Source organism: Leucoraja erinacea, chromosome 30, assembly GCF_028641065.1.
Source record: "Leucoraja erinacea ecotype New England chromosome 30, Leri_hhj_1, whole genome shotgun sequence".
NCBI classification, from domain to species: domain Eukaryota; kingdom Metazoa; phylum Chordata; class Chondrichthyes; order Rajiformes; family Rajidae; genus Leucoraja; species Leucoraja erinaceus.
In genome coordinates, this window is record NC_073406.1 from 24,934,051 (window position 1) to 24,956,332 (window position 22,282).

Below are 22,282 nucleotides of genomic sequence, written 5' to 3' on the forward strand. Positions count from 1 at the left end.
ATTCATACCGTAGCATTCGATATTGGGAAATTGGGCACATGTCCAATAGCAACATACAACTAATGACAGCACCATCAATTACATGTCTTCCTGAATCCCAGCATGTGGTCCCAGCAGTTGGTTTCTACTTCATCAGCATTAAATGTTAATATTTATGTGAATGTATTAAATATCAAACTGTAAACTATTCAACTAAACAAAGTAGATGAAATGCCAACTAAGAGTTTTCCCTTCCACCTAAACTCCACAACCTTCTAGAAGCTCAGCTACCATGTTCTAAATAACTAGTTTAGTTAGATATCAATTTCCCTGCTGTCCTGCACACTGGGATTTAGCTCCTTGCTTAATTGAATGGCCTTTGTTAGCTTGGTGAAGGTCCCACAGACTATAAAGTGAACATTCCGCTTCACTGCTGTGCAACAACAGTAGGTATACCCAAAATGAACAACACATAAAGACATTGGACACTCCACACACAATCCACGTTATTGTACACTAATTCAGTCCAGGGTTTTTGCCACTTTTTTCAGCCAATATAAAAAGAGGACGGAATGGCATGCGTAGCGGTAGAGTTGCTGCCTTATGCCCCTGTCCCACTTAGGAAACCTGAACAGAAACCTCTGGAGACTTTGCTCCCCACCCAAGGTTTCCGTGTGGTTCCCGGAGGTTGCAGGTGGTTGCCGGAGGTTGCAGGTAGTGGAAGCAGGTAGGGAGACTGACAAAAACCTCCGGGAACCTCCAGGAACCGCACGGAAACCTTGGGTGGGGCGCAAAGTCTCCAGAGGTTTCTGTTCAGGTTTACTAAGTGGGACAGGGGCATTACAGCACCAGAGACTATGAACCTGACTACGGATGCTGGCTGCCTGTACGGAGTTTGTACCTTCTTTCGGTTTCCTCCCACACTCCAAAGATGTACAGGTTTGTAGGTTAATTAGTTTCGATAAAGATCGTTTAAAAAATGTGTGTCGGATAGTGCTAGTGTATCGGCGTGGACTCGACGGGCCGAAGGACCTGTTTCCATGCTGTATCTGTAAACTAAACTAAACGTTTGTGCAATCTGTTCTTGAACCACTCCTGGGAATTACATTGCTATAAATGATCATAATTGATTCTGTGCCTATTACAAATAATATCAATATTTTCCATCCACTATATTTTGTTCATCGTATATAACTGTTGCACATTCTGTTTGCGGCAGTTCATTGGGATTCATTAAATATGTTCTGTCTGGTGAGTAAATAATTCTTGTTTTCAAGTAATCCAGACTCCTTTCTCACCTTGCCAACAATTCACAGGGTTACATGTTGCTGTTAAATGACTTCATTTATTTTATTGTGGAGATAATATCAGCAAACTATTATATGTGAATATCGTATTGCAGAACAGCTCACCATTAAACTTGTTTAACAGGGATTGTAAGTCTGCCTTAGAACAAAACACAGACACTGGCTAACTCATGAATAATTGAAATGAGAAAGTTTAGATTAACTTAATTTAGTTCAGAGATATAGCGTGGAATCAGGCGCTTCGGCCCACCGAGACTATTCGCACTAAATAACGATCCCCTCACACCAACAATATCCTACACACATTAGGAGCAATTTACAATCTTTACCGAAGCCAATTAACCTATAGACCTGTACGTCTTTGGAGTGTGGGAGGAAACCTTCTCTGGTTTTCTTCCAGTACCTCGTGCAAGTAAAGGTAACAACCGGAAAATAGGGGAAATTAATTTGTGGCTGAGGAGTTGGTGCAGGGGGCAGGGATTTTGATATCTGGATCATTGAGATCTCTTCTGGGACACAGGTGACCTATACAAAAGGGACGGGTTGCACCTTAACTGGGGGGACCAACATCCTGGCGGCAGGTTTGCTAATGTTACACGGGAGGGTTTAAACTAGATTGGCAGGGAGGTGGGATCTCGTGCAGGCCAGGGGCACATGAGAGACTAGAAGTTGGTATGGAGGGTGGTGTGGGAAATGTTAGTGGACAGAATAGGCAGGTGAAAGTTGAAGAGCGAGGAAGGAGGGTTGGTTTAAACTGCACGTATTTTAATGCAAGGGGCCTGACGGTTAAGGCAGATAAGCTGAGGGCATGGATAGGTACGAGCGACTGGGACGTTGTAGCCATGACTGAAACCTGGTTATGGGAGGGGCAGGACTGGCAGCTCAATGTTCCAGGGTACAGGAGCGTCAGGGGAGACAAGGGGCGAGGGAAAAAGAGGAGGGGGGGGGGTTGCATTGATGGTTAAAGAGGATGTCACGGCATTGTTCAGAGGTGACATTACGGACGGTTCATCTAGCGAGGCTATATGGGTGGAGCTGAGGAACAAGAAAGGGATGATCACCTTGTTGGGGGTGCACTACAGACCCCCGAATAGTCAACGGGAATTAGAAGAGCAAATGTGCCGGGATATTTATGAGGATGTTGCCAGAACTCGAGGGTGTGAGCTATAGGGAGAGGTTGAGTAGGCTGGGTCTCTAATCCTTGGAGCACAGGAGGATGAGGGATGATCTTATAGAGGTGTATAAAATCATGAGAGGAATAGATCGGGTAGATGCACAGAATCTCTTGCCCAGAGTAGGGGAATTGAGGACCAGAGAACATAGGTTCAAGGTGAAGGGGAAAAGATTTAATAAGAATCTGAAGGGTAATTTTTTACACAAAGGGTGGTGGGTGTATGGAACAAGCTGCCAGAGGTATAGTTGTGGCTGGGACTAGCCCATTGTTTAAGAAGCAGTTAGACAGGTACATGGATAGGACAAGTTTGGAGGGATGTGGACCAAACGCAGGCAGGTGGGACCAGTGTAGCTGGGACATGTTTTGGGCAAGTTGGGCCTTTTTCAGCACTGTATCACTCTGACTATGACCTGGAGAAAACTCAAGCAGGTCATGAGGAGAACGTACAAACTCTGTACAGACAGTACCCGCAGTCAGGATCGAACCCGGGTCTCTGACTGTAAGGCAACAACTCTACCGCTGGACCAACGTGCCGACATAAAGTACTCTGAGAATCTATGATATTTTCTGCGTTGATGGTCTCAGTGCTCACCCTCTTGTAGTTACCATCCCTGAAGTAATAATCCCTGGAGGGCATCCCCAGGCTGGGTTGATCAATCTGTAAGAGCAACAGGCAGTGCATTAATCAAAAGCTGGAAGAACATCAAATGAATGTTGATTCAACAAACTAATTTATATCTATTATTGGTGCTTCACCACAACTCAAGGAGAATATACAACGCAAGTTGTTCCAAAATGACAAGAGATTCTTCAGTCATCTGTGTAACGTTTGGGCATTTGTATTCCCAGTTCCATGCTCAGTGATGACAAGCTCCTGGAACTCCTGGAACTTGGAGTCAACTGTCCCCTCTGCAACTGGGTCCTCGACTTTCTGACAAATCATCCGCTATGTTCATTCTCAACAATGGCGCCCCTCACAGATGCTTTCTCCGCCCCTACTATACTTTTTATACACTCATGACTGTGCAGCCAAATACCAACCCAACTCAATCTACAGGTTTGCAGACCATATGAAAACCAAAAGAAAGCACACCCACATCTTTAGAAGGCACGGCATGATTGCTAACGGAATCAAGGGATATGGGGAAGAAGCAGGAAAGGGTTACTGATTCTGGATGATCAGCCATGATCATATTGAATGGCGGTGCTAGCTCGAAGGGCCGAATGGCCTATCCGTGCACCTATTTTCTATGTTTCTAACTTTGGCTTGGCTCCAACAACCTTACCGACTTCTATAGATCAAAGTAAGCATCTTATTCAGATTCATCACAACCTGGTTTGGGAACAGCTCCATCTAAGACCGCAAGAAATTGCAGTGAACGTAGCCCAGACCATCACGCAAACCAGCCTCCCTTCCACTGACTCAGTCTATACAGCAAGACTGCCAGCATGATCAAGGACCAGTCTTACCCTGGTCACTCCCTCTGCTCACCTCTCCCATCAGGCAAAAGGTAAAGAAGAGTGAGAATGCACACCTCCAGATTCAGCAACAGTTTCTTCCCAGCTGTTAGTTGGCAACTGAACCATCCTCTCACCAACCAGCTTGTGGACTTCCTCCTGGACATCTCCCCCCCTTCCCCTTCTCCCCCCCCTCTCCCCCCCTCCCCTTCTCTCCCCCCCCCTTCCTCCCCCCCCTTCTCCCCCCCCCCCCCCCCCCCCCCCCCTCTCTCCTCTCTCTCCCCCTCTCTCCTCTCCCCCCCTCTCCCCCCCCCTCTCTCTCCCCCTCCCCCTCTCCCCTCCTCCCCCCCCCCCCCCCTCCCTCCCCCCCCCCCCTCCCCCCCCCCCTCCCCCTCTCCCTCCCCCCCCCCCCCCCTCCCTCTCCCCCCCCCCCCTCCCCCCCCTCTCCCCCCCCCCCCCTTCCCCCCCCCCCCCTCTCCCCCTCCCCCCCCCCCCTTCTCTCTCCCCCCCCTTCTCTCTCCCCCCCCCCTTCTCTCCCCCCCCTCTCCCCCCCTTCTCTCTCCCCCCCCTCTCCTCCCCCCCCCTTCTCTCCCCCCCCCCTTCCTCTCCCCCCCCTCTTTCTCCCCCCCCCCTTTCTCTCCCCCCCTTTCTCCCCCCCCCCTTTCTCCCCCCCCCCCTTCTCCCCCCCCTTTCTCTTCTTCCCCCCCCTCTTCTCTCCCCCCCCTTTCTCCCCCCCACTTCTCCCCCCCCACTTCTCCCCCCTCCCCACACTTCTCCCATAAATCCACCAACTTTCTGAGGCGCAGAATTCCACAGATTCACTACCTTCTGACCAAAGAAATTCCTCCTCATCTCCTTCCTAAAAGTACGTCCTTAATTCTGAGGCTATGACCTGTAGTCCTACACTCTGCTACTAATGGAACCATCCTCTCTACACCCACTCTATCCAAGCCTTTGGATCCACTTCTGGGTTTATCGGTGTCCATCGGGAAACTCTTCTCTTTTCCCAACCTCAACACATTGTTTCATGTTTAAAACACCTCCATATGGTGTTAATAGAGTTGCAACTTATAAAACGTTTTAGCAGTGAGATGTTCAACCTTACAGTTTGAAATATAACAAAGTTCTTATTTACTCATAGACCAATCAACTTTTACTGACAAAGTTTTCCCAGAAACTGCTATCTAAAAGGTCAATACATACTGCATTCTTTGTTCTCGCTCAGCTTTATGACCTATTTTGACGTCAAATACAACTTTCATGTGTGTGTTTAACAGCTTTACTCGCGGAGATCAGTTGCTCTCAGCCTCAAAGCCCCAGGATCATCGCAAGCTGCCCCTGCTGGTCTTTGGTATTTTATTACACACTTGTGGTGGAATATCCCCCACAAAAGGAGAGAAGACCATTTGTTTTTACAGCAGTCGGAATAAACAGTGGGATTTCCCTTCGTCACTTCTTCCTGGAAGTAAGGCATTCCTCGGCTTTGCTCTCTTACTGTAACGGATATTGCGTGTGGCGGGATAGTTTACAACCTCCAACAAGGCTCTGAAGAAACTTTAGGACACGTTTCCTCATAGATCCTCCTGGTAGCTTCCAACCTGGACCACCTGGTTGTGCCTCGATGGGGTTGGAGTAGTGGAGGGGGGATGGGCGAGGCAGAAAGGCCATGAGTCCTGTGGGCACTGTTCTGCCAACTTGCCCAGGTACCTCTCAGCCCTTTGGACTACCCTCCAACTCCAGCCATGATTGCAGCATTCATTCATTGAACAGTACTGCTTCCCTCAACCTTGAACAGTATTGTTTTTATTGATTATTTATCCACTCTACAACATGGGACTGACTAATGAGTGCCGATGTTAGTTTTCCCTCTCTAATTACCCTTGAGGACTATGACGAGCAGGCAATCTATTTCATACCCATGAAGGCATGCTACTTGAGCTTGTCTTCCTTTGGATTTACTGCTCTTGCCCTCGGGAAGGTCGTAGTTGAGGATTTGGGATATGGTGTCAATCTTGCCTAGGTAAACAATGCCAATCCATTTATTAAATGGTCACCTCTGTAGCCACTACCAGCAGGTGATGGGAATAATGAATGTTTAGAGTGGGGGCTGATGAGATGGCTATCAAATGGGCCGCTGTGTCTCGGACGGAGCCAAGCTTCTCGAATGTCATTGCAGCTGTAGCCATCCAGATAAATGGACAGTATTCCTTCATACTCTTGACCTGGGATTTGTAAGCAATGGAAAGGCTCTGGGGTGTCATGAGTAGGTCATCTCCACATTGTGCCCGGACCTTCTCTAATAGCCACAATATTTATGTGGCTGGACCGGATAAAATTTTGGATCTTCACAAAGTTGATAGGAAAGAACTCGGTGTTGGGCAATGTTAGTGAAAGTCTAGGAGTGTAGTTAAAAGATGACTCTACATTGAAGGTAGTTATTGCCTGGCACTAGTGGTGTGAATGACACTTGCCACTAATCAGCCCATGCTTGACCACTGCCAAGGTCTGGTCATGGCCAGCACGCACTGGGTCATTTGTTAAAAATTTGCAAGTGGAATTGTTGACTGTTCAATCATCAGCAAGCTTCTCCACTACTGACTCTATTGATAATGAGACTGTTACAGTGATGTCCAAGGGCTGGGAAGGCTGACTTTGAATAACTAGAATTATTTTACTATATTTTACTGTGTAGCCAAGAGATGGCTACACAATGTGCACTTGCCGTGTTACTTAGAGCATATCAGTAGGGAGCCCCAAGCTGAACCTGGCATTATGTAGAGAGTGGCACAGCACAGAGCCAGACCCTTCGGCCTAATTTGTCCATGCCAACCAAGATGCCCCATCTATGCCAGTTCCACCTGCGTGCCCATATTCCTCTAAGCCTTGCAGAAATGAGGAGTTGCAGATGCTGGTTTGCAAAAGAAGACCCAGAGTGCTGGAGTAACACAGCAGGTGAGGCAGAATCTCTGGAGAACATGATACGTGAAGTTTCGGGTCGGGACGCTTCTCCAGACTTATCCCCTGAGATGCTGCCTGACCCACAGCTACTCCAGCACTCAGTATCTGCTTCCTCTATGCCTTTGCTATTTATGTATCTGTCCAAATGTCTTTTAAATCCCAAGAACATTGTTCTATGAAGCTCCACAACTGAACCTATCGTGACATATTCACAGTGTTAGAATGATATCAATGCCAAGAAACAGGCGGGGCAAATTCCAGGTTATGATGTGGAAGTTGCTTATTTTTGGCTTTAAACATTGCTTTTATAATAAGTACTGTCACGTTAGATAAAAGTAGAATAATGCAAAATTGTATCCCATTGCAATAAAGCTTCTTAAAAACTATACTACACACTCTAAAACTTCCTACTTAGGCAGCAAGGTGGGTGTGAGAATTCCTCACGTGCCATTGCAGAATGCCAAGAGAAACTGCCTCCTTGCACAATCTGTTAAATAATATCCAAACATTCAAACCAATGAATTAAGGTGAAAATGAATGAATGACTTACATAAATGATGTGTCTACTCGAGTCCCTATCATCCATCCAAACGAACATTTCCACTACCACCCTCTTATTGTAGTTGACATTCAGCTGTGGCAGGATGATTTCCAAACTCCAACCAGGCTCTGAACAAACAGGTAAAGAAGAGAAAGTGTTCAAGAAGGAACTGCAGATGCTGGAAGATCGAAGGTACACAAAATTGCTGGAGAAACTCAGCGGGTGCAGCAGCATCTATGGAGCGAAGGAAATAGGCGACGTTTCGGGCCGAAACCCTTCTTCAGACTGATGGGGGGTGGGGGGGGGAGAAGGAAGGAAAAGGGGAGGAGGAGGAGCCCGAGGGCGGGCGGATAGGAGGGTGGGAGGAGACAGCTAGAGGGTTAAGGAAGGGGAGGAGACAGCAAGGGCTAGCAAAATTGGGAGAATTCAATGTTAATGCCATCCGGACGCAAGGTCCCCAGGCGGAATATGAGGTGCTGTTCCTCCAATTTCCGCTGTTGCTCACTCTGGCAATGGAGGAGACCCAGGACAGAGAGGTCGGATTGGGAATGGGAGGGGGAGTTGAAGTGCTGAGCCACCGGGAGGTCAGGTTGGTTATTGCGGACTGAGCGGAGGTGTTCGGCGAAACGATCGCCCAACCGTAGATCGCCCAACCGCCGAACACCTCCGTTCAGTCCGCAATAACCAACCTGACCTCCAGGTGGCTCAGCACTTCAACTCCCCCTCCCATTCCCAATCCGACCTCTGTCCTGGGTCTCCTCCATTGCCAGAGTGAGCAACAGTGGAAATTGGAGGAACAGCACCTCATATTCCGCCTGGGGACCTTGCGTCCGGATGGCATTAACATTGAATTCTCCCAATTTTGCTAGCCCTTGCTGTCTCCTCCCCTTCCTTAACCCTCTAGCTGTCTCCTCCCACCCTCCTATCCGCCCGCCCTTGGGCTCCTCCTCCTCCCCTTTTCCTTCCTTCTCCCCCCCCACCCCCCATCAGTCTGAAGAAGTGTTTCGGCCCGAAACGTCGCCTATTTCCTTCGCTCCATAGATGCTGCTGCACCCGCTGAGTTTCTCCAGCAATTTTGTGTACCTTCAAAGAAGAGAAAGTATTTGAGCACAGATGACTTTTAACACAGTACAGGATCAACGGTGGGGGGGGGAGGGGTCTTTGAATATAACTAGGCATAATGACCATATAAAGTTCATACCTTCTTAAACAATGGTCTTTTTTATAGCAAAGATTTCACAGGCAGTTAGACAATAAACATAGAATCACAAATGTTCATGGCACAGTGTAGACGGCAGCCAATGCCCGTTGTGCTCATGTTATTTGAAAACACTAATCTGGCCAATTCCATTTTCCAGTCTTCAGTCCTAATAGGTAATGGCACCTCAGATATTCATTCAAGCATTTTTAAACACAATTAGCATTTCTGTCTCATCCACCCTTCCAGGCAAGACCTCAACTGCATGTCATGAAAAAATATAGTCCTTCGAATAGGCCCCTCATCACTTGTTGCACCTCCCCTGAGCTTTCTCTACTCTCTCATTCGGTACCATTGCCACCTCGCCTCAGTCTTAATGATGAGAACAGTCTATTTCCTCGTTGGGCTTGCTAAATACTGGCAAAAAATGACCTCCTGGTTGCATTTTAAGAATTTTGTTTCCTTCAATCCTAAAAGTTGAGGTTCTATTATTACTAATTCATAGCTCATAGGAGCAGAATTAGGCTATTTGATTCATTAAGTCTCCTCTGCCACAGCTGATGTAGCTTTCCCTTTCAACCCCATTTTCCATTTGAACCCCCTAGGGATCTATTGATTTGTTCATGTATTTGTTCTTCTATCTCCCCCAGACTGGGGCCCATGCTAGTGCAATAGCCTCATTGTCCCTTATGTCTTCCTCTGTTCAATCCATGTGGCATCGATGATCCTTCACATTCATCATTGCTGAAGGAACATTTCAAGAGTATGACCAAACCAAATCCAACTGTTAGATGGGTAAAAAGATATTGCAACAGATCTCTGGAAACTTGGTCAAATAGATTAACTTTGTGAACCTTTTAAGGAGCTGAGGGAAAATGCCTCATGTTTAGGGAGTGGACTCCAGAGCTTAGCAGGTAAGGTTGAGCAGGCCAGGACAGGCCAGGACTATTCCTTGGAGCACAAGAGATGAGGGGTGATCTTATAGAGGTTTACAAGTTCATGAGAGGAATAGATCGATCGACTAGACTCTTGCACAGTGTCTCTTGCCCAGAGAGGAGGAATCGAGAACTAGAGGACATTGGTTTAAGGTGAGGTGGGAAAGATTTAATAGGAACCTGAGTGGTGACTTTATTTTACACAGAGGGTGGTAGGTTAATGGAATGAGCTGCTGGGTGAAGTAGTTGAGGCAGGTACTATCATAATGTTTAAAAACCATTTGGATAGATACATGGATAGCACAGGTTTAGAAGGATATTGGCCAAACACAGGCAGATGGGACTAGTGTAGATGGGACATGTTGGTCGGCATGGGTAAGTTGGGTGGAAGGGCTTGTTTCCACGCTGTACGATTCTATCCTATTCTACATATAGTATTAGTCTCCACGACCAAGAAAACATTCTTACAATATCCAATCAGTCAAGCCATTGAGATCTCTTCTCATTCTGCTAAAGCCCAAGTCACTCACAGGAGTTGGTGAACAAAAATTAAAATGTCATGTTGAGATTGTTTTCTAAGACTGCATTTGGTATACTGAGTGTAGTTCGGGTCTCCATATCCAAGATGTAACAAGTAAAATGGATAAGGGAGAGCCAGTGGTTGTAGTGTATCTGGACTTTCAGAAAGCCTTTGATAAGGTCCCCCACAGGAGAATAGTGGGCAACATTAGATCACATGGTATTGGGAGTAGGGTATTGAAATGGATAGAGAATTGGTTGGCAGTCAGGAAACATAGAGTAGGAATTAACAGGTCCCTTTCGGAATGGCAGGCAATGACTAGCTCGGTGCTGCTATTTATAATAAATATCTCAATGATTTAGATGAAGGAATTAAAAGTAACATTAGCAAATTTGCAGATGACACAAAGCTGGGTGGCAGTGTGAACTGTGAAGAGGATGTTATGTGAATGCAGGGTGACTTGGACAGGTTGGGCGAGTGGGCAGATGCCTGTCAGATGCAGTATTATGTGGATAAATGTGAGGATATCCATTTTGGTGGCAAGAATAAGAAGGCAGATTATTATCTGAATGGTATCAGATTAGGAAAAGGGGAAGTGCAATGAGACCTGGGTGTCCTTGTACATCAGTCACTGAAAGTAAGCATGCCGATACAGCAGGCAGTGAAGAAAGCTAATGGCATGTTGGCTCTCAAAACAAGAGGATTTGAGTAAAGGAGCAAAGAGGTCCTTCTGCTGTTGTAGAGGAAGTCCAGAACCAGGGGGCACAGTTTAAGAAGAAGGGGTAGGCCATTTAGAACTGAGATGAGGACAAACCTTTTCACCCAGAGATTTGTGAATTTGCAGAATTCTCTGACTCAAAAGGCAGTGGACGCCGATTTGCTGGATGCACTCAAAAGAGAGTTAGATGGAGCTCATAGGGCTAGCGGAACCAAGGGATATGGGGAGAAGGCAGGAACGGGGTACTGATTGTGGATGATCAGCCATGATCACATTGAATGGTGGTGCTGGCTCGAAGGGCTGAATGGCCTACTCCTGCACCTATTTTCTATGTTTGTAAAGGATCAACTAATCTAGGCATCAGTGCAGCCGAGATTCACCAAGGTACTTGGATGAAGTTGTTATGATCGGAAGAGAAATTGAAGGTGATTGGCCTGTCCTTGCTAAGCTTAGAAGGGAATTGCAAGATCCTGGAAGGCATAAATAACTACATAAATTTCTGGAAACACACAACCGGTGAAAGGTCTTCAACCTGAAAAGTTTCCCTTTTCCGCAGATTCTGCCTGAGCTTGTTCCCAATGTTTTCACCAGGATGTCTGGAATAATGAATCACCATGAATTGCGCTGCAAGTTTAAGGTTTTTATGCTACAATTGTCACTTTTCTCTTCCAAGATATTCGAGGGTTGTACCACATAGAACGGTACAGCCCAGGAACAGGCCCTTCAGCCCACAGTCTCTGTGCTGAACCTAATGCCGAAACCAACTCTTATCTGCCTGTAAATAATGTATATCCACTCATACCCTGCATATTCACGCACCTGTCCAAATGGCTCTTAAATTGCTCTATTACAACTGCCTTCACTATAATCCTCAGTGGTGTGTTCCAGGCAGCCACCTCGGTGCAAAATATGTGCCCCGCACATCTGATTTAAATATTTCCCCTCTCATAAGAGATTAGTATGCAAACTTAAAGCACACGGCATTGGGGGTTCAGTATTGATGTGGATAGAGAACTGGCTGGCAAACAGGAAGCAAAGAGTGGGAGTAAACGGGTCCTTTTCACAATGGCAGGCAGTGACTAGTGGGGTACCGCAAGGCTCAGTGCTGGGACCCCAGCTATTTACAATATATATTAATGATCTGGATGAGGGAATTGAAGGCAATATCTCCAAGTTTGCGGATGACACTAAGCTGGGGGGCAGTGTTAGCTGTGAGGAGGATGCTAGGAGACTGCAAGGTGACTTGGATAGGCTGGGTGTGTTGGCAAATGTTTGGCAGATGCAGTATAATGTGGATAAATGTGAGGTTATCCATTTTGGTGGCAAAAACAGGAAAGCAGACTATTATCTAAATGGTGGCCGACTAGGAAAAGGGGTGATGCAGCGAGACCTGGGTGTCATGGTACACCAGTCATTGAAAGTAGGAATGCAGGTGCAGCAGGCAGTGAAGAAAGCGAATGGTATGTTAGCTTTCATAGCAAAAGGATTTGAGTATAGGAGCAGGGAGGTTCTACTGCAGTTGTACAGGGTCTTGGTGAGACCACACCTGGAGGATTGCGTACAGTTTTGGTCTCCAAATCTGAGGAAGGACATTATTGCCATAGAGGGAATGCAGAGAAGGTTCACCAGACTGATTCCTGGGATGTCAGGACTGTCTTATGAAGAAAGACTGGATAGACTTGGTTTATACTCTCTAGAATTTAGGAGATTGAGAGGGTATCTTATAGAAACTTACAAAATTCTTAAGGGGTTGGACAGGCTACATGCAGGAAGATTGCTCCCGTTGTTGGGGAAGTCCAGGACAAGGGGTCACAGCTTAAGGATAAGGGGGAAATCCTTTAAAACTGAGATGAGAAGAACTTTTTTCACACAGAGAGTGGTGAATCTCTGGAACTCTCTGCCACAGAGGGTAGTCGAGGCCAGTTCATTGGCTATATTTAAGAGGGAGTTAGATGTGGCCCTTGTGGCTAAGGGGATCAGAGGGTATGGAGAGAAGGCAGTACAGGATACTGAGTTGGATGATCAGCCATGATCATATTGAATGGCGGTGCAGGCTCAAAGGGCCGAATGGCCTACTCCTGCACCTAATTTCTATGTTTCTATGTTTCTATGTAAAAGCTATGCATCTAGTACTATAGGGCATTGCTGAAATTGCTGACTATCAGAATTACTATTGTAAATTACCGTACTGCAATTACACAATGGTACACAATCACTCGGCATTGCAATTCTGAGTCTCCTCTGAATCAGGAGTGATCTTCATACCCTCCACAACGTCCCAGTCAGGTTCAGCAACTGGCCATCCTCCAACGGAGTCCAACAGAGTTAACAGAGGTTCAGAGTCTCGCTCGGCAATTAAAGCTGCAACATAAAATGAGGAAATTACTTCACAACAGTTGGGCAGCACAGCGGTAGAGTTGCTGCCTCACAGTGCCAGACACCTGGTTGGATCCTAACCTCGGGTGCTGTCTGTACGGAGTTTTGTACGGACGCATGGACCTTCTCCCAGTGACCACATGGGTTTTCTTCAGGTGGTCTGGCTTCCTCCCACACTCCAAAGAGGCACAGGTTTGTACATTCATTGGCTTCGGTAAAAATTATAAACTGTCCCTGATGTGTAGGATAGTGCTCGTGTACGGGGTGATCGCTGGTCAGCGCCGACTCAGTGGACAAAGGGCCTGTTTCTGCGCTGTATCTCTAAAGTCTAAAGTTGAGCATTATCTGTGAAAGGAGCATCCTGGACAATATAGCTCACCCTCTCCATGACGCACTGGTCAACCTGAGGAGGACCTTCAGCATCAGGCTGCTTCCACCAAGATGCAGTACAGAATGCCACAGTAAATCCTTCGTCCCTGTGTCTATCAAACTTTACAACTCCTCCCCTTTCTGTCATGGGGTGGACTGAGACTGACTCCCCCCCCCCCCCCCCACCCCATCTCCCCAATCTTTGCACATCCCCCAACCCTTTCCACTTGAGACTTTAATTTCATACTTTATGTATTTTGTGTTTTGTGTATGTTGTGTTTTATGACTGTTGGCAGAAATATTTCCCTCCTGAGATAAATAAAGTTCTATTGTATCGTATTGTATCGTATCAGACTACATTTCAGATCAACCAAACTGCAAAGGTAGAAATGAACAAGATTGAAGATACAGAGAGGAGCGTTGATGGCTGGCTGGAGTGGATGATAGAATAAAAGGCAAGCTCTGTGATACGGTGAAAGGGAGGAGAGATTAAAGCCAAAGACGGTACAATGTAGGAACAGGATAGGAGCATTTTTCAAGGATTCACATCACTAATGGAAGAACACTCAAATAATATAACATGAATAGAAAAAAACTAATTTAAATAATAATAAAACTACAAATAATCTGTACTGAAATCCTCTTGTTATGAAGGCTAATATTCCAGAAAGCTAATGGAATGTTGGCCTTCATAACGAGGATTTTAGTATAGGAGTAGAGAGATTCTTCTGCAGTTGTATAGGGCTCTGGTAAGACCACATCTGGAGTATTGTGTACAGTTTTAGTCTCCTAATTTGAGGAAGGACATCCTTGTGATTGAGGCAGTGCAGCGTAGGTTCACGAGATTGATCCCTGGGATGGCGGGACTGTCATATGAGGAAAGATTGAAAAGAAGGAGAAGGCAGGCACGGGGCTATTTCTGCACTATATCTCCAAACTAAACTAAACTCATTACAGCAACTGTATCCTAAAGTCTGGTGGTCCTGGCACCATGCGGCTCAAGGCCACAGAAACTTTGCAGATCAATAACCGAAAGTCTGAACAAGTGTACAAACAGCTGGAGAAACTCAGCAGGTCAGGCAGCATCTCTGGAGTAAAGGTGACGTTTTGTGTCGAGACCTGTCTGAAGCATGGTCTTGACCCGAAATATTACCTATTCCTCAGAGATGCTGCCTGACCCATTGTCACTCCAGCATTTTGCCTGTCTCTAGTTCATGGTTGCCTGATTATGAGACTTATTAAAGGTAGAATTCAGCGCGGCCACATCTATTGCATTTTGAACTTCTCCTTTTCCCAGAGAGATCAGGTCACCGCTTGAGTCTCGCGTGGAAAAAGGCACTTTTCTTCAACTCTTACACAATTCGGAACAAGAACAAAGAACCGTCGCTGTTCTCTCCGAGGGTTGGTGGGGATGGGGGTGGGAGGGTTCATTGTTAAGCTAAGCAGGTAGAACGGGCTTGTACTCGCTAGAATTTAGAAGATTGAGATCTTAGAAGATCTTATAGAAACTTACAAAATTCTTAAGGGGTTGGACAGGCTAGATGCAGGAAGATTATTCCCGATGTTGGGGAAGTCCAGAACAAGGGGTCACAGTTTAAGGATAAGAGGGAAGTCTTTTAGGACCGAGATGAGAACAACATTTTTCACACAGAGAGTGGTGAATATGTGGAATTCTCTGCGACAGAAGGTAGTTGAGGTTTGTTTATTGGCTATATTTAAGAGGGAGTTAGATGTGGCCCTTGTGGCTAAAGGGATCAGGGGGTATGGAGAGAGGGCAGGTACGGGATACTGAGTTTGGATGATCAGCCATGATCATATTGAATCGCGGTGCATCGAAGGGCTGAATGGCCTACTCCTGCACCTATTTTCTATGTTTCTATGAGCTATATAAGTGGTGTTTGGTCTCCAGGAATTCGGCTGATTCGGTGACAAATATCCATTACAGACAAAAGTCGCGTAACCCTACCTCTCCACACTGTTGGCTCACCTGAAAACGGACAAAAGAGAAGCCGTTTCTGAGCTTGTTCTGAAAGGTGTCCGTGGGAAAAGGTGTTACAAACGGCGAAGGTGGTACAATCAGCTTGTCGCGGAACAAACCAGTGCAGTTTCGGGGCACCCAGATCTCGCTCCACCAACACACATATACAACTTTAAGCAATATCCAACTGTGTATCCGAACTTATTCTGCATCTCGTCCTTATCTGGGAAACAAATAGTCATTTTCTGCAGTGAACCGCCCGCGTCCAAGCAGCGCAAGGCTTGAATGCGGTTGGCATTGTGAAGATCTGAAATGAAGCTTTGCACGGTAGATAAAATATAATTTCACGTTCCAATATTTGGAAAGCGATTAGGCAACGTGAACATTATCAGAGCCGCCCGCATGTCTATTTACTGAAGATGATTAGGGAAAAAAACATTCTCACAAAGGGAAATAGAAATAAAGACTTGCTCTGTATTACAGCGCCGTTCAGACTCAGGGTGGACAAAACACCTAAATAACGATACAACCGACGGTATATGGAGAAAACAACATGTGGATACACGTGTATTAGTATGGAGGCGGTGGGTGTAAACAAAAATGCTACTCGGTAGATTTAAACTATTCCGAATAAAATTATTACTATCGGTAAGAACTTCACTCTAACACGGAACTAATTAACGCTCGCTTTCCAGGAGCTGCATGTATCTTTCACCTGTCAATGGTTGGTTAGTGCTTGTAACATGCATGTTTGATATACAAACCATATTTAGAGTTCAGTTCGGCCGGAAACTTTTGAGCAAGTACGCTGAAGTACAAGGGCAACTCCAATATATGAAATCCATTGTCTTTTCATTGCGAGGTTCAATAGAAACGTCATCCCGTCACCCATTCCTTCTCTCCAGAGATGCTGCCTGCCCGCTGAGTTAAAGAGTGCCCATGGTAGACTCACGAGACACTAAGGTAAACTCACGGGCAATTACGTTCTGACAAAGAGTTTAAATGTTTCAATTTTTAACTTTAGCAGTACATTTTACTCGTGGAAAACTTTAAACGTTTGAATTTTTTCAAGAGTTAACAAGTTTCACGGTTGCCTGCCATTAGCGCCACGAGTCGCTAAGTTGCGTCCACGAGTTCCGACATTTCCGCTACGTTAATTGTATGTGATTACCATGAGTTAAATTTGTTTTAAAATCAGAGTACCTCGTGGGTCAGCTCGCACAGTGAGACAGGGGTTCAACTGTTTTTCTGAGCGAGTCTGCTGGCTTGACAAGTAGCCAGTTAGTAGACAACTCAATTTGAGCTGAAAAGCTTTTTAAACCGTACATTACAAAAGTGAGACAGAGCAGTAATTGGACAAGAAGCAAAATATCAGGTTAGAGGAAGTGTAGATTGAAATGACGGACTCACTTCTTTTGTGTAAACACCACAAATTCAAAACTAGAAATGCTGATTATTTCAAATTGTTGGCCTCGATGTTGAATTGCAAAACTGCAGCAAGCTTTGCCAAAGATGCTGTTTTATGATCTTAAGGTGAACTTCACTGTAACAGTGTTGCTCCTCACAAAGGTTAGTAAGACAATGGAACTTGGAGGAACAGCACTATATATTTTACTTGGGCAGCTTACAACCCAGCAGTATGAGTATTGATTTCTCTAACTTCATGTAATCCTTGCATTCTCTCTCTCTCCGTTCCTCCCCCACTCTAGTCATCACACTAGTTTCACTGTCGTTCTGCTGAGTTTCACTGTTTGCATCGCTCGTTATCACCTTCTCCACAGCTAACAATGGACCATTGTGGGTTCCACCTTTCCTTGATTTTCGTTGCTGGATTTGATTTGTCCTTTTGCATGTCTTTCATTCTCTATGTATCTTTTCCATATCTCTCGTTTCCCTCTCCCAGGACTCTCGGTCTGAAGAAGGGTCTCGACCCGAAACTTCACCTATTCTATTTCTCCAGAGATGCTGCCTGAAATGCTGAGTTACTCCAGCATTTTGTGTATATTTTTCATTAAAAAATGGCAGGCCTGTTAGCCAAAGGAGTGGACGTGGTTCAAGAGAGTGCTGACGTACTCCGTATTTGGTCACCTCAATATACAAGCAACTGCATCATGAGTAGTGTCTGAGGAAAGGTCTCGACCTGAAACATCACCTATTCATTTTCCCCAGGGATGCTGCCTGACCCGCTGAGCCACTGCAGCATTTTGTGTCTATCTTCATGACTAATGATGGCTAGGTGACCTCTAGTATTTGTGAGTTAAGTTGCTGGAAGCTCTTGGTGGGAAAGAGGTATGATTTGCATATATTGGTCCAACTGCCCTCATGGTTTGGCTGGCGTGGCTGCCCACATATCACACAGAGACTGGGCCTCAGCCAGGGACCTGAGGCCACCTCCAGGAACATTACCATAGCCTATTGGCAGCTTACCTTTGTGCTCCTGAACAACAGAGGCATTCAAAAACATGTCGGAATGATTTAAATAGTTTTCAAATTATTTTTTCTTCAAATAATTTGGAGTCTGCACTTGGTCTAGTTTCCTATAAAGTTTCTACCTCTCACCTTAAAACTGTGGCCTCTAGTATTGGGAGTAAAGATGCTGGAAGGTCTTGGTGGGAAACACATGGGTCTACAGGAACATTGACCAAAGATTCCAGAGGGCAAGAGAGGGATGTAGAATTTGAGAAGTATAAGGTTGATGGAGGGGATATGGAGCTGGTATAGGGTTTCGGAGATGAGACTGTGGAATGAGTTTTGAATAAAGGCAGTGATTTAAAAGGCAATACACTGTGTGATGGAGAGTGCAGCCACATGCATGTTGAAGGAACACCTCATATTTCCTTGGGCAGCTTATAACTCAATGGTATGAAAGTTGATTGCTCTAATTTGAAGTAACCCCTGAACTTGCTCTCTCCTGCCTCCCCCATCCTCGTCATCCTACTAGTTCCACTGTTCACATCCCTGTATCCCATCGTTATCACCTCTACCCCAGCTAGCAATGGGCCATTATGGGCTCCACCCTTCCTTGGTCATCTGTTGCCGGCCCTGCTTTGTTCTAGCCTTTTCTGACCTCCAGTTCCGTCCCTTATACTTTTGGTCTGAAGAGGGGTCCCGACTCGAAATGTCACCCACACTTTTTCTCCGGCGATGCAGCCAGACCCGCTGAGTTACTCCAGCACTTTGTGTCTATCTTTAGAAGTAGGTTTGTTCAGTTACAATAACACTAAACTACTATGTTTACCCAAAAATGTGAAGGTTTGGCTCAAAGAGTAGAATGGTATTTGTATAAAGTTTGTTAAGTGTGGGTCTTGGGTCTTTTTGTAATTGTTAAGACTGTAGAGAATGCAATTTCGTTCAAACCAAGATATTTGAATGATAATAAAAGGAATTCTATTCTATTATTTGATGATCGGGACAGCAACCTATCATAGCAAAAGATCGTTAGGCTAGTGACAATTCATGTGTATTCTCGCCACCCATTCTACCTGTGCTCCAATTTTTAGGGACTTGTACTTGTATCCAAAGGTTTCCCTATTCAGCAATATTCCTGTGGGCCCTGCCATTCACCGTGCATGTCCTCATGTGGTTTAACTTAATAAAATGCATCACTTCCCATTTGTCCAAATTAAATCCATCCTTGCCCATTTTCCCACTTGATGTAACCTTGTTGTAACCATATCCATCTTTTATCACCGTCCACTATACTTCCAATATTGGGGTCGCCTGCACATCAACTAACCATGCGAACTTGACTCGTATCCAAATCATTCATATACATGCCAAACGATGAGGCAGCGATCCCAGTGATCACAGGCCACCAACCCTCCAGAAGCACCCTCTGCCTCTAACCACCAAGCTAATGTTGTATCCCAACTTGCTAGCTCAGCTTGGATTCCATGTGTTCTCACATTCTGAACCAACCAACAATGTGTTGTCAAAGGCCTGGCTAAACTCCCTCCCCTGAGCTCACCAGCTTCCATGTCATAATTGGTACAATAAACTGACCTTGAAACCTTGAAATCTTCTTAGTCAGAGGTGAGAATCCTTACCTGAGGCTAATATCCAAAAGAAATTGAGTGACTCCATATGTAAGTGTCACATCGGACATTTGGTCTGAAGAAGGTTTTGGTCTGAAGAAGGGTTTTGACCTGATACCAGGTCCCCTATCTAGACTACAGGTTTGTAGGTATAAATGTAAATTGTCCCCAGTGTGTAGGATAATGTTAATGTGCAGGGATCGCTGGTCGGTGCGGACTCGGTGGCCCAAAGGTCCTGTGTCTGTGCTGTATCACTAAACTAAACTATTCCATGTCTCCAGAGATATTGCCTGACCCGCTGCATTACTCCAGCAATTTGTGTCTATACTCACCATGGGAAAACATGATGATAAGTATTTGAACTTACTGTCATTGATACAGGATTTATACAGTTGTTTGGCTTTCTTAAAAGCATCACGATCTCCATCATCCGGTCTCTCCAAGACACCTTGAATGTGAAAGAAGTAAAATTGGAGCCAAGTTTAATACAACTATTCAAATAAACAATCTATTCAGCTGCAAGAAAATGACCTTATGACACGGATTCCGATTCCAGGCCTGCATCTCACAAATCAAAATTAAAATTGCTTTTAACTGTAGTAATTGGGAATGAATTGCATTCTGCTGCAGTTAATATGGTAGAATAAGTGAAAGCTCACAAGTTAAGATTCGCGCAGTAAGCCCTTTCTGTGCAATTGAAACATTTGTGTTAATTTGCAATGATTTTCATGCAGAATTACATGCTGTTGCAGGCTTACGCATGATTTTGGCACTGGATATCTCCTTGTGCTCATCAGAATGAGAAGATCTGAAGAAAATTGTATTGTGTATTGTGAAACGCATGGAAACTATTTACTGGATACATTTACATACAAGGAAACACAGTTTAATTCTACAAGGAACATCTTTGTGTAAATTATGCATCGATATAAAATGGAAAAAATTGGAGCGTAATTATTCTATTATCCACTGGAATAAACTGACAGGTTTGGAGCAGCCTGATCGCACACCAACCTGAAAACAGAGATGGGGAAGGCAAGATTAAAATGGGCTGAGAATCTAATCCCGTCACTTTCCCATTGGGTAGGGTCAGTTGATAAAGCTGCACAGTTAACACTGTACTCCTGTCCATTACTCCCCTTGCCAAGCATTGCCCAATATTTCAAGTTACTAAGTGGGAGCATGCAGCAGCAGAGTCAACACCTGTGTCCTTGACACAAGAGACTGCAGATGCTGAAGTCTGGCGCAAAAACACAAACTACTGGATGAACTCAACAGGTCAGGCAGCATCTGTGGAAGGTCATGGGCAGATGAAGGGTATCAACCTTTAATGTCAACCGTCTATTTCCCTTCACAGATGTTGCCTGACATGTCGAGTTCTTCCAGCTGTTTGTTTTCTCACATCTGTTTTCAAGCCTGATTTGAATATGGATTTTTAATTAGACCACAAGGTTGGAGACTAGCTTCTTCACAGCAATCATCAGGCTCTTGAACACTACACAACTCTAATCTCAACTACGAACTACGGACAATCTTTGGTTGTACTGAGGACTTCGTGGTTGTTTTGCACTAATATTAGGGTTATTAATTATTCTATACATTTTTGTATAGAATAGAATGCAATTTATTGTCATTCAAACCTAGGTTTAAACAAAATATAATTTCTACGGTTTTTTACATTACAAAACAATAAGACCCACACTTAACACAGTTTTACATAAACATCTATCACAGTGAGTCTCCAACATCTCCTCACTGTGATGGAAGGCAAAGTCTTTATCTCTTCCCTTTGTTCCTTCTCCCGTGGTCCAGCAGTCCAACTTCAGAGTTGAGGCGAACTGGGGCTCCGATGTTAAAGCCCCCGGCGGGCGATGGTAAGTCCTGAGGCCGTTTAAGCCACGCCGGGCGATGTTAGGCCCCGGCTCCATGTCCTTAAACCCGCGATTCCAGCGGGAGAAGTCGCCGTTGCGGAGCTCGGAAAAGCGGTCTCCCACCAGGGACCTGCGAGCTCCCGATGTTCCCGTCCACCGGGTCTGCGGCCGGTGCCTCCGAACTCCAAAAGTCGGGTCACAGCCGCACGCCACCACAGCTCTTCCCGCTCCGAAGTTGGCCAGCTCCTGCGATGTCAGTTCCGCAGGCTCTGCAACTGGAGCCCTCAGGTTAGTCCCGGCCGGAGGTCGCCGCCGGCTCCACGATGTTAGGCCCAACGACATCCGAGACCCGACAGGGAATAGTCGGGTCTCCGCACAGGGAAGAGATTTAAAACGGTTTCCCCCACAGCCCCCCCACCACCCCCCACATATACACAGCTAAAAAAATAAATAAAAACTAACTCAAGACATACATTTAACAAGACAAAAATAAAAAAAGACAGACGACTGTAGTCGAGCCGCTGCCGTTAGGCGCCGCCACTGTACATCGTATATTGTTTATTATATATTATCTGTGTGTATTACGTTCACAGGCCAGTTGTGCTGCTGCAAGTTAGAATTTCATTGTTTCATTGTTGGTACATATGACATTTAAACATTCTTGACTTAAATACAACCATTCTGATCTTTACCTTTGAGGATGATTTCCAGCTCATCTCTCAGAATATCAAATATACTGTATCTGGAGCTGGTTTCGGGTATGATGTGCCTGTTCAGCCACCCTCCACAGGCATATTTGTAAAAATCTTCACATGGTGAAACAGATGGATCCATATTCTGGATCAGCCTTGCAGCTTAAAAACAAA

General features: G+C 45.4%; 1 protein-coding gene across 1 annotated transcript in view; it reads right to left on the reverse strand.

The window, feature by feature from the left end:
- The window catches only part of mmel1 (membrane metallo-endopeptidase-like 1), a 121,047-nt gene that overhangs the window by 63,654 nt on the left and 35,111 nt on the right, over positions 1 to 22,282 (reverse strand). The window contains exons 4-8 of the mRNA XM_055659689.1: positions 22,109 to 22,270; positions 19,913 to 19,993; positions 13,054 to 13,149; positions 7,427 to 7,545; positions 3,053 to 3,118 (exon numbers count right to left, since the gene is read on the reverse strand). Coding sequence (XP_055515664.1) covers positions 3,053 to 3,118; positions 7,427 to 7,545; positions 13,054 to 13,149; positions 19,913 to 19,993; positions 22,109 to 22,270 — 524 coding nt within the window. The remainder of the gene's footprint in view (positions 1 to 3,052; positions 3,119 to 7,426; positions 7,546 to 13,053; positions 13,150 to 19,912; positions 19,994 to 22,108; positions 22,271 to 22,282) is intronic.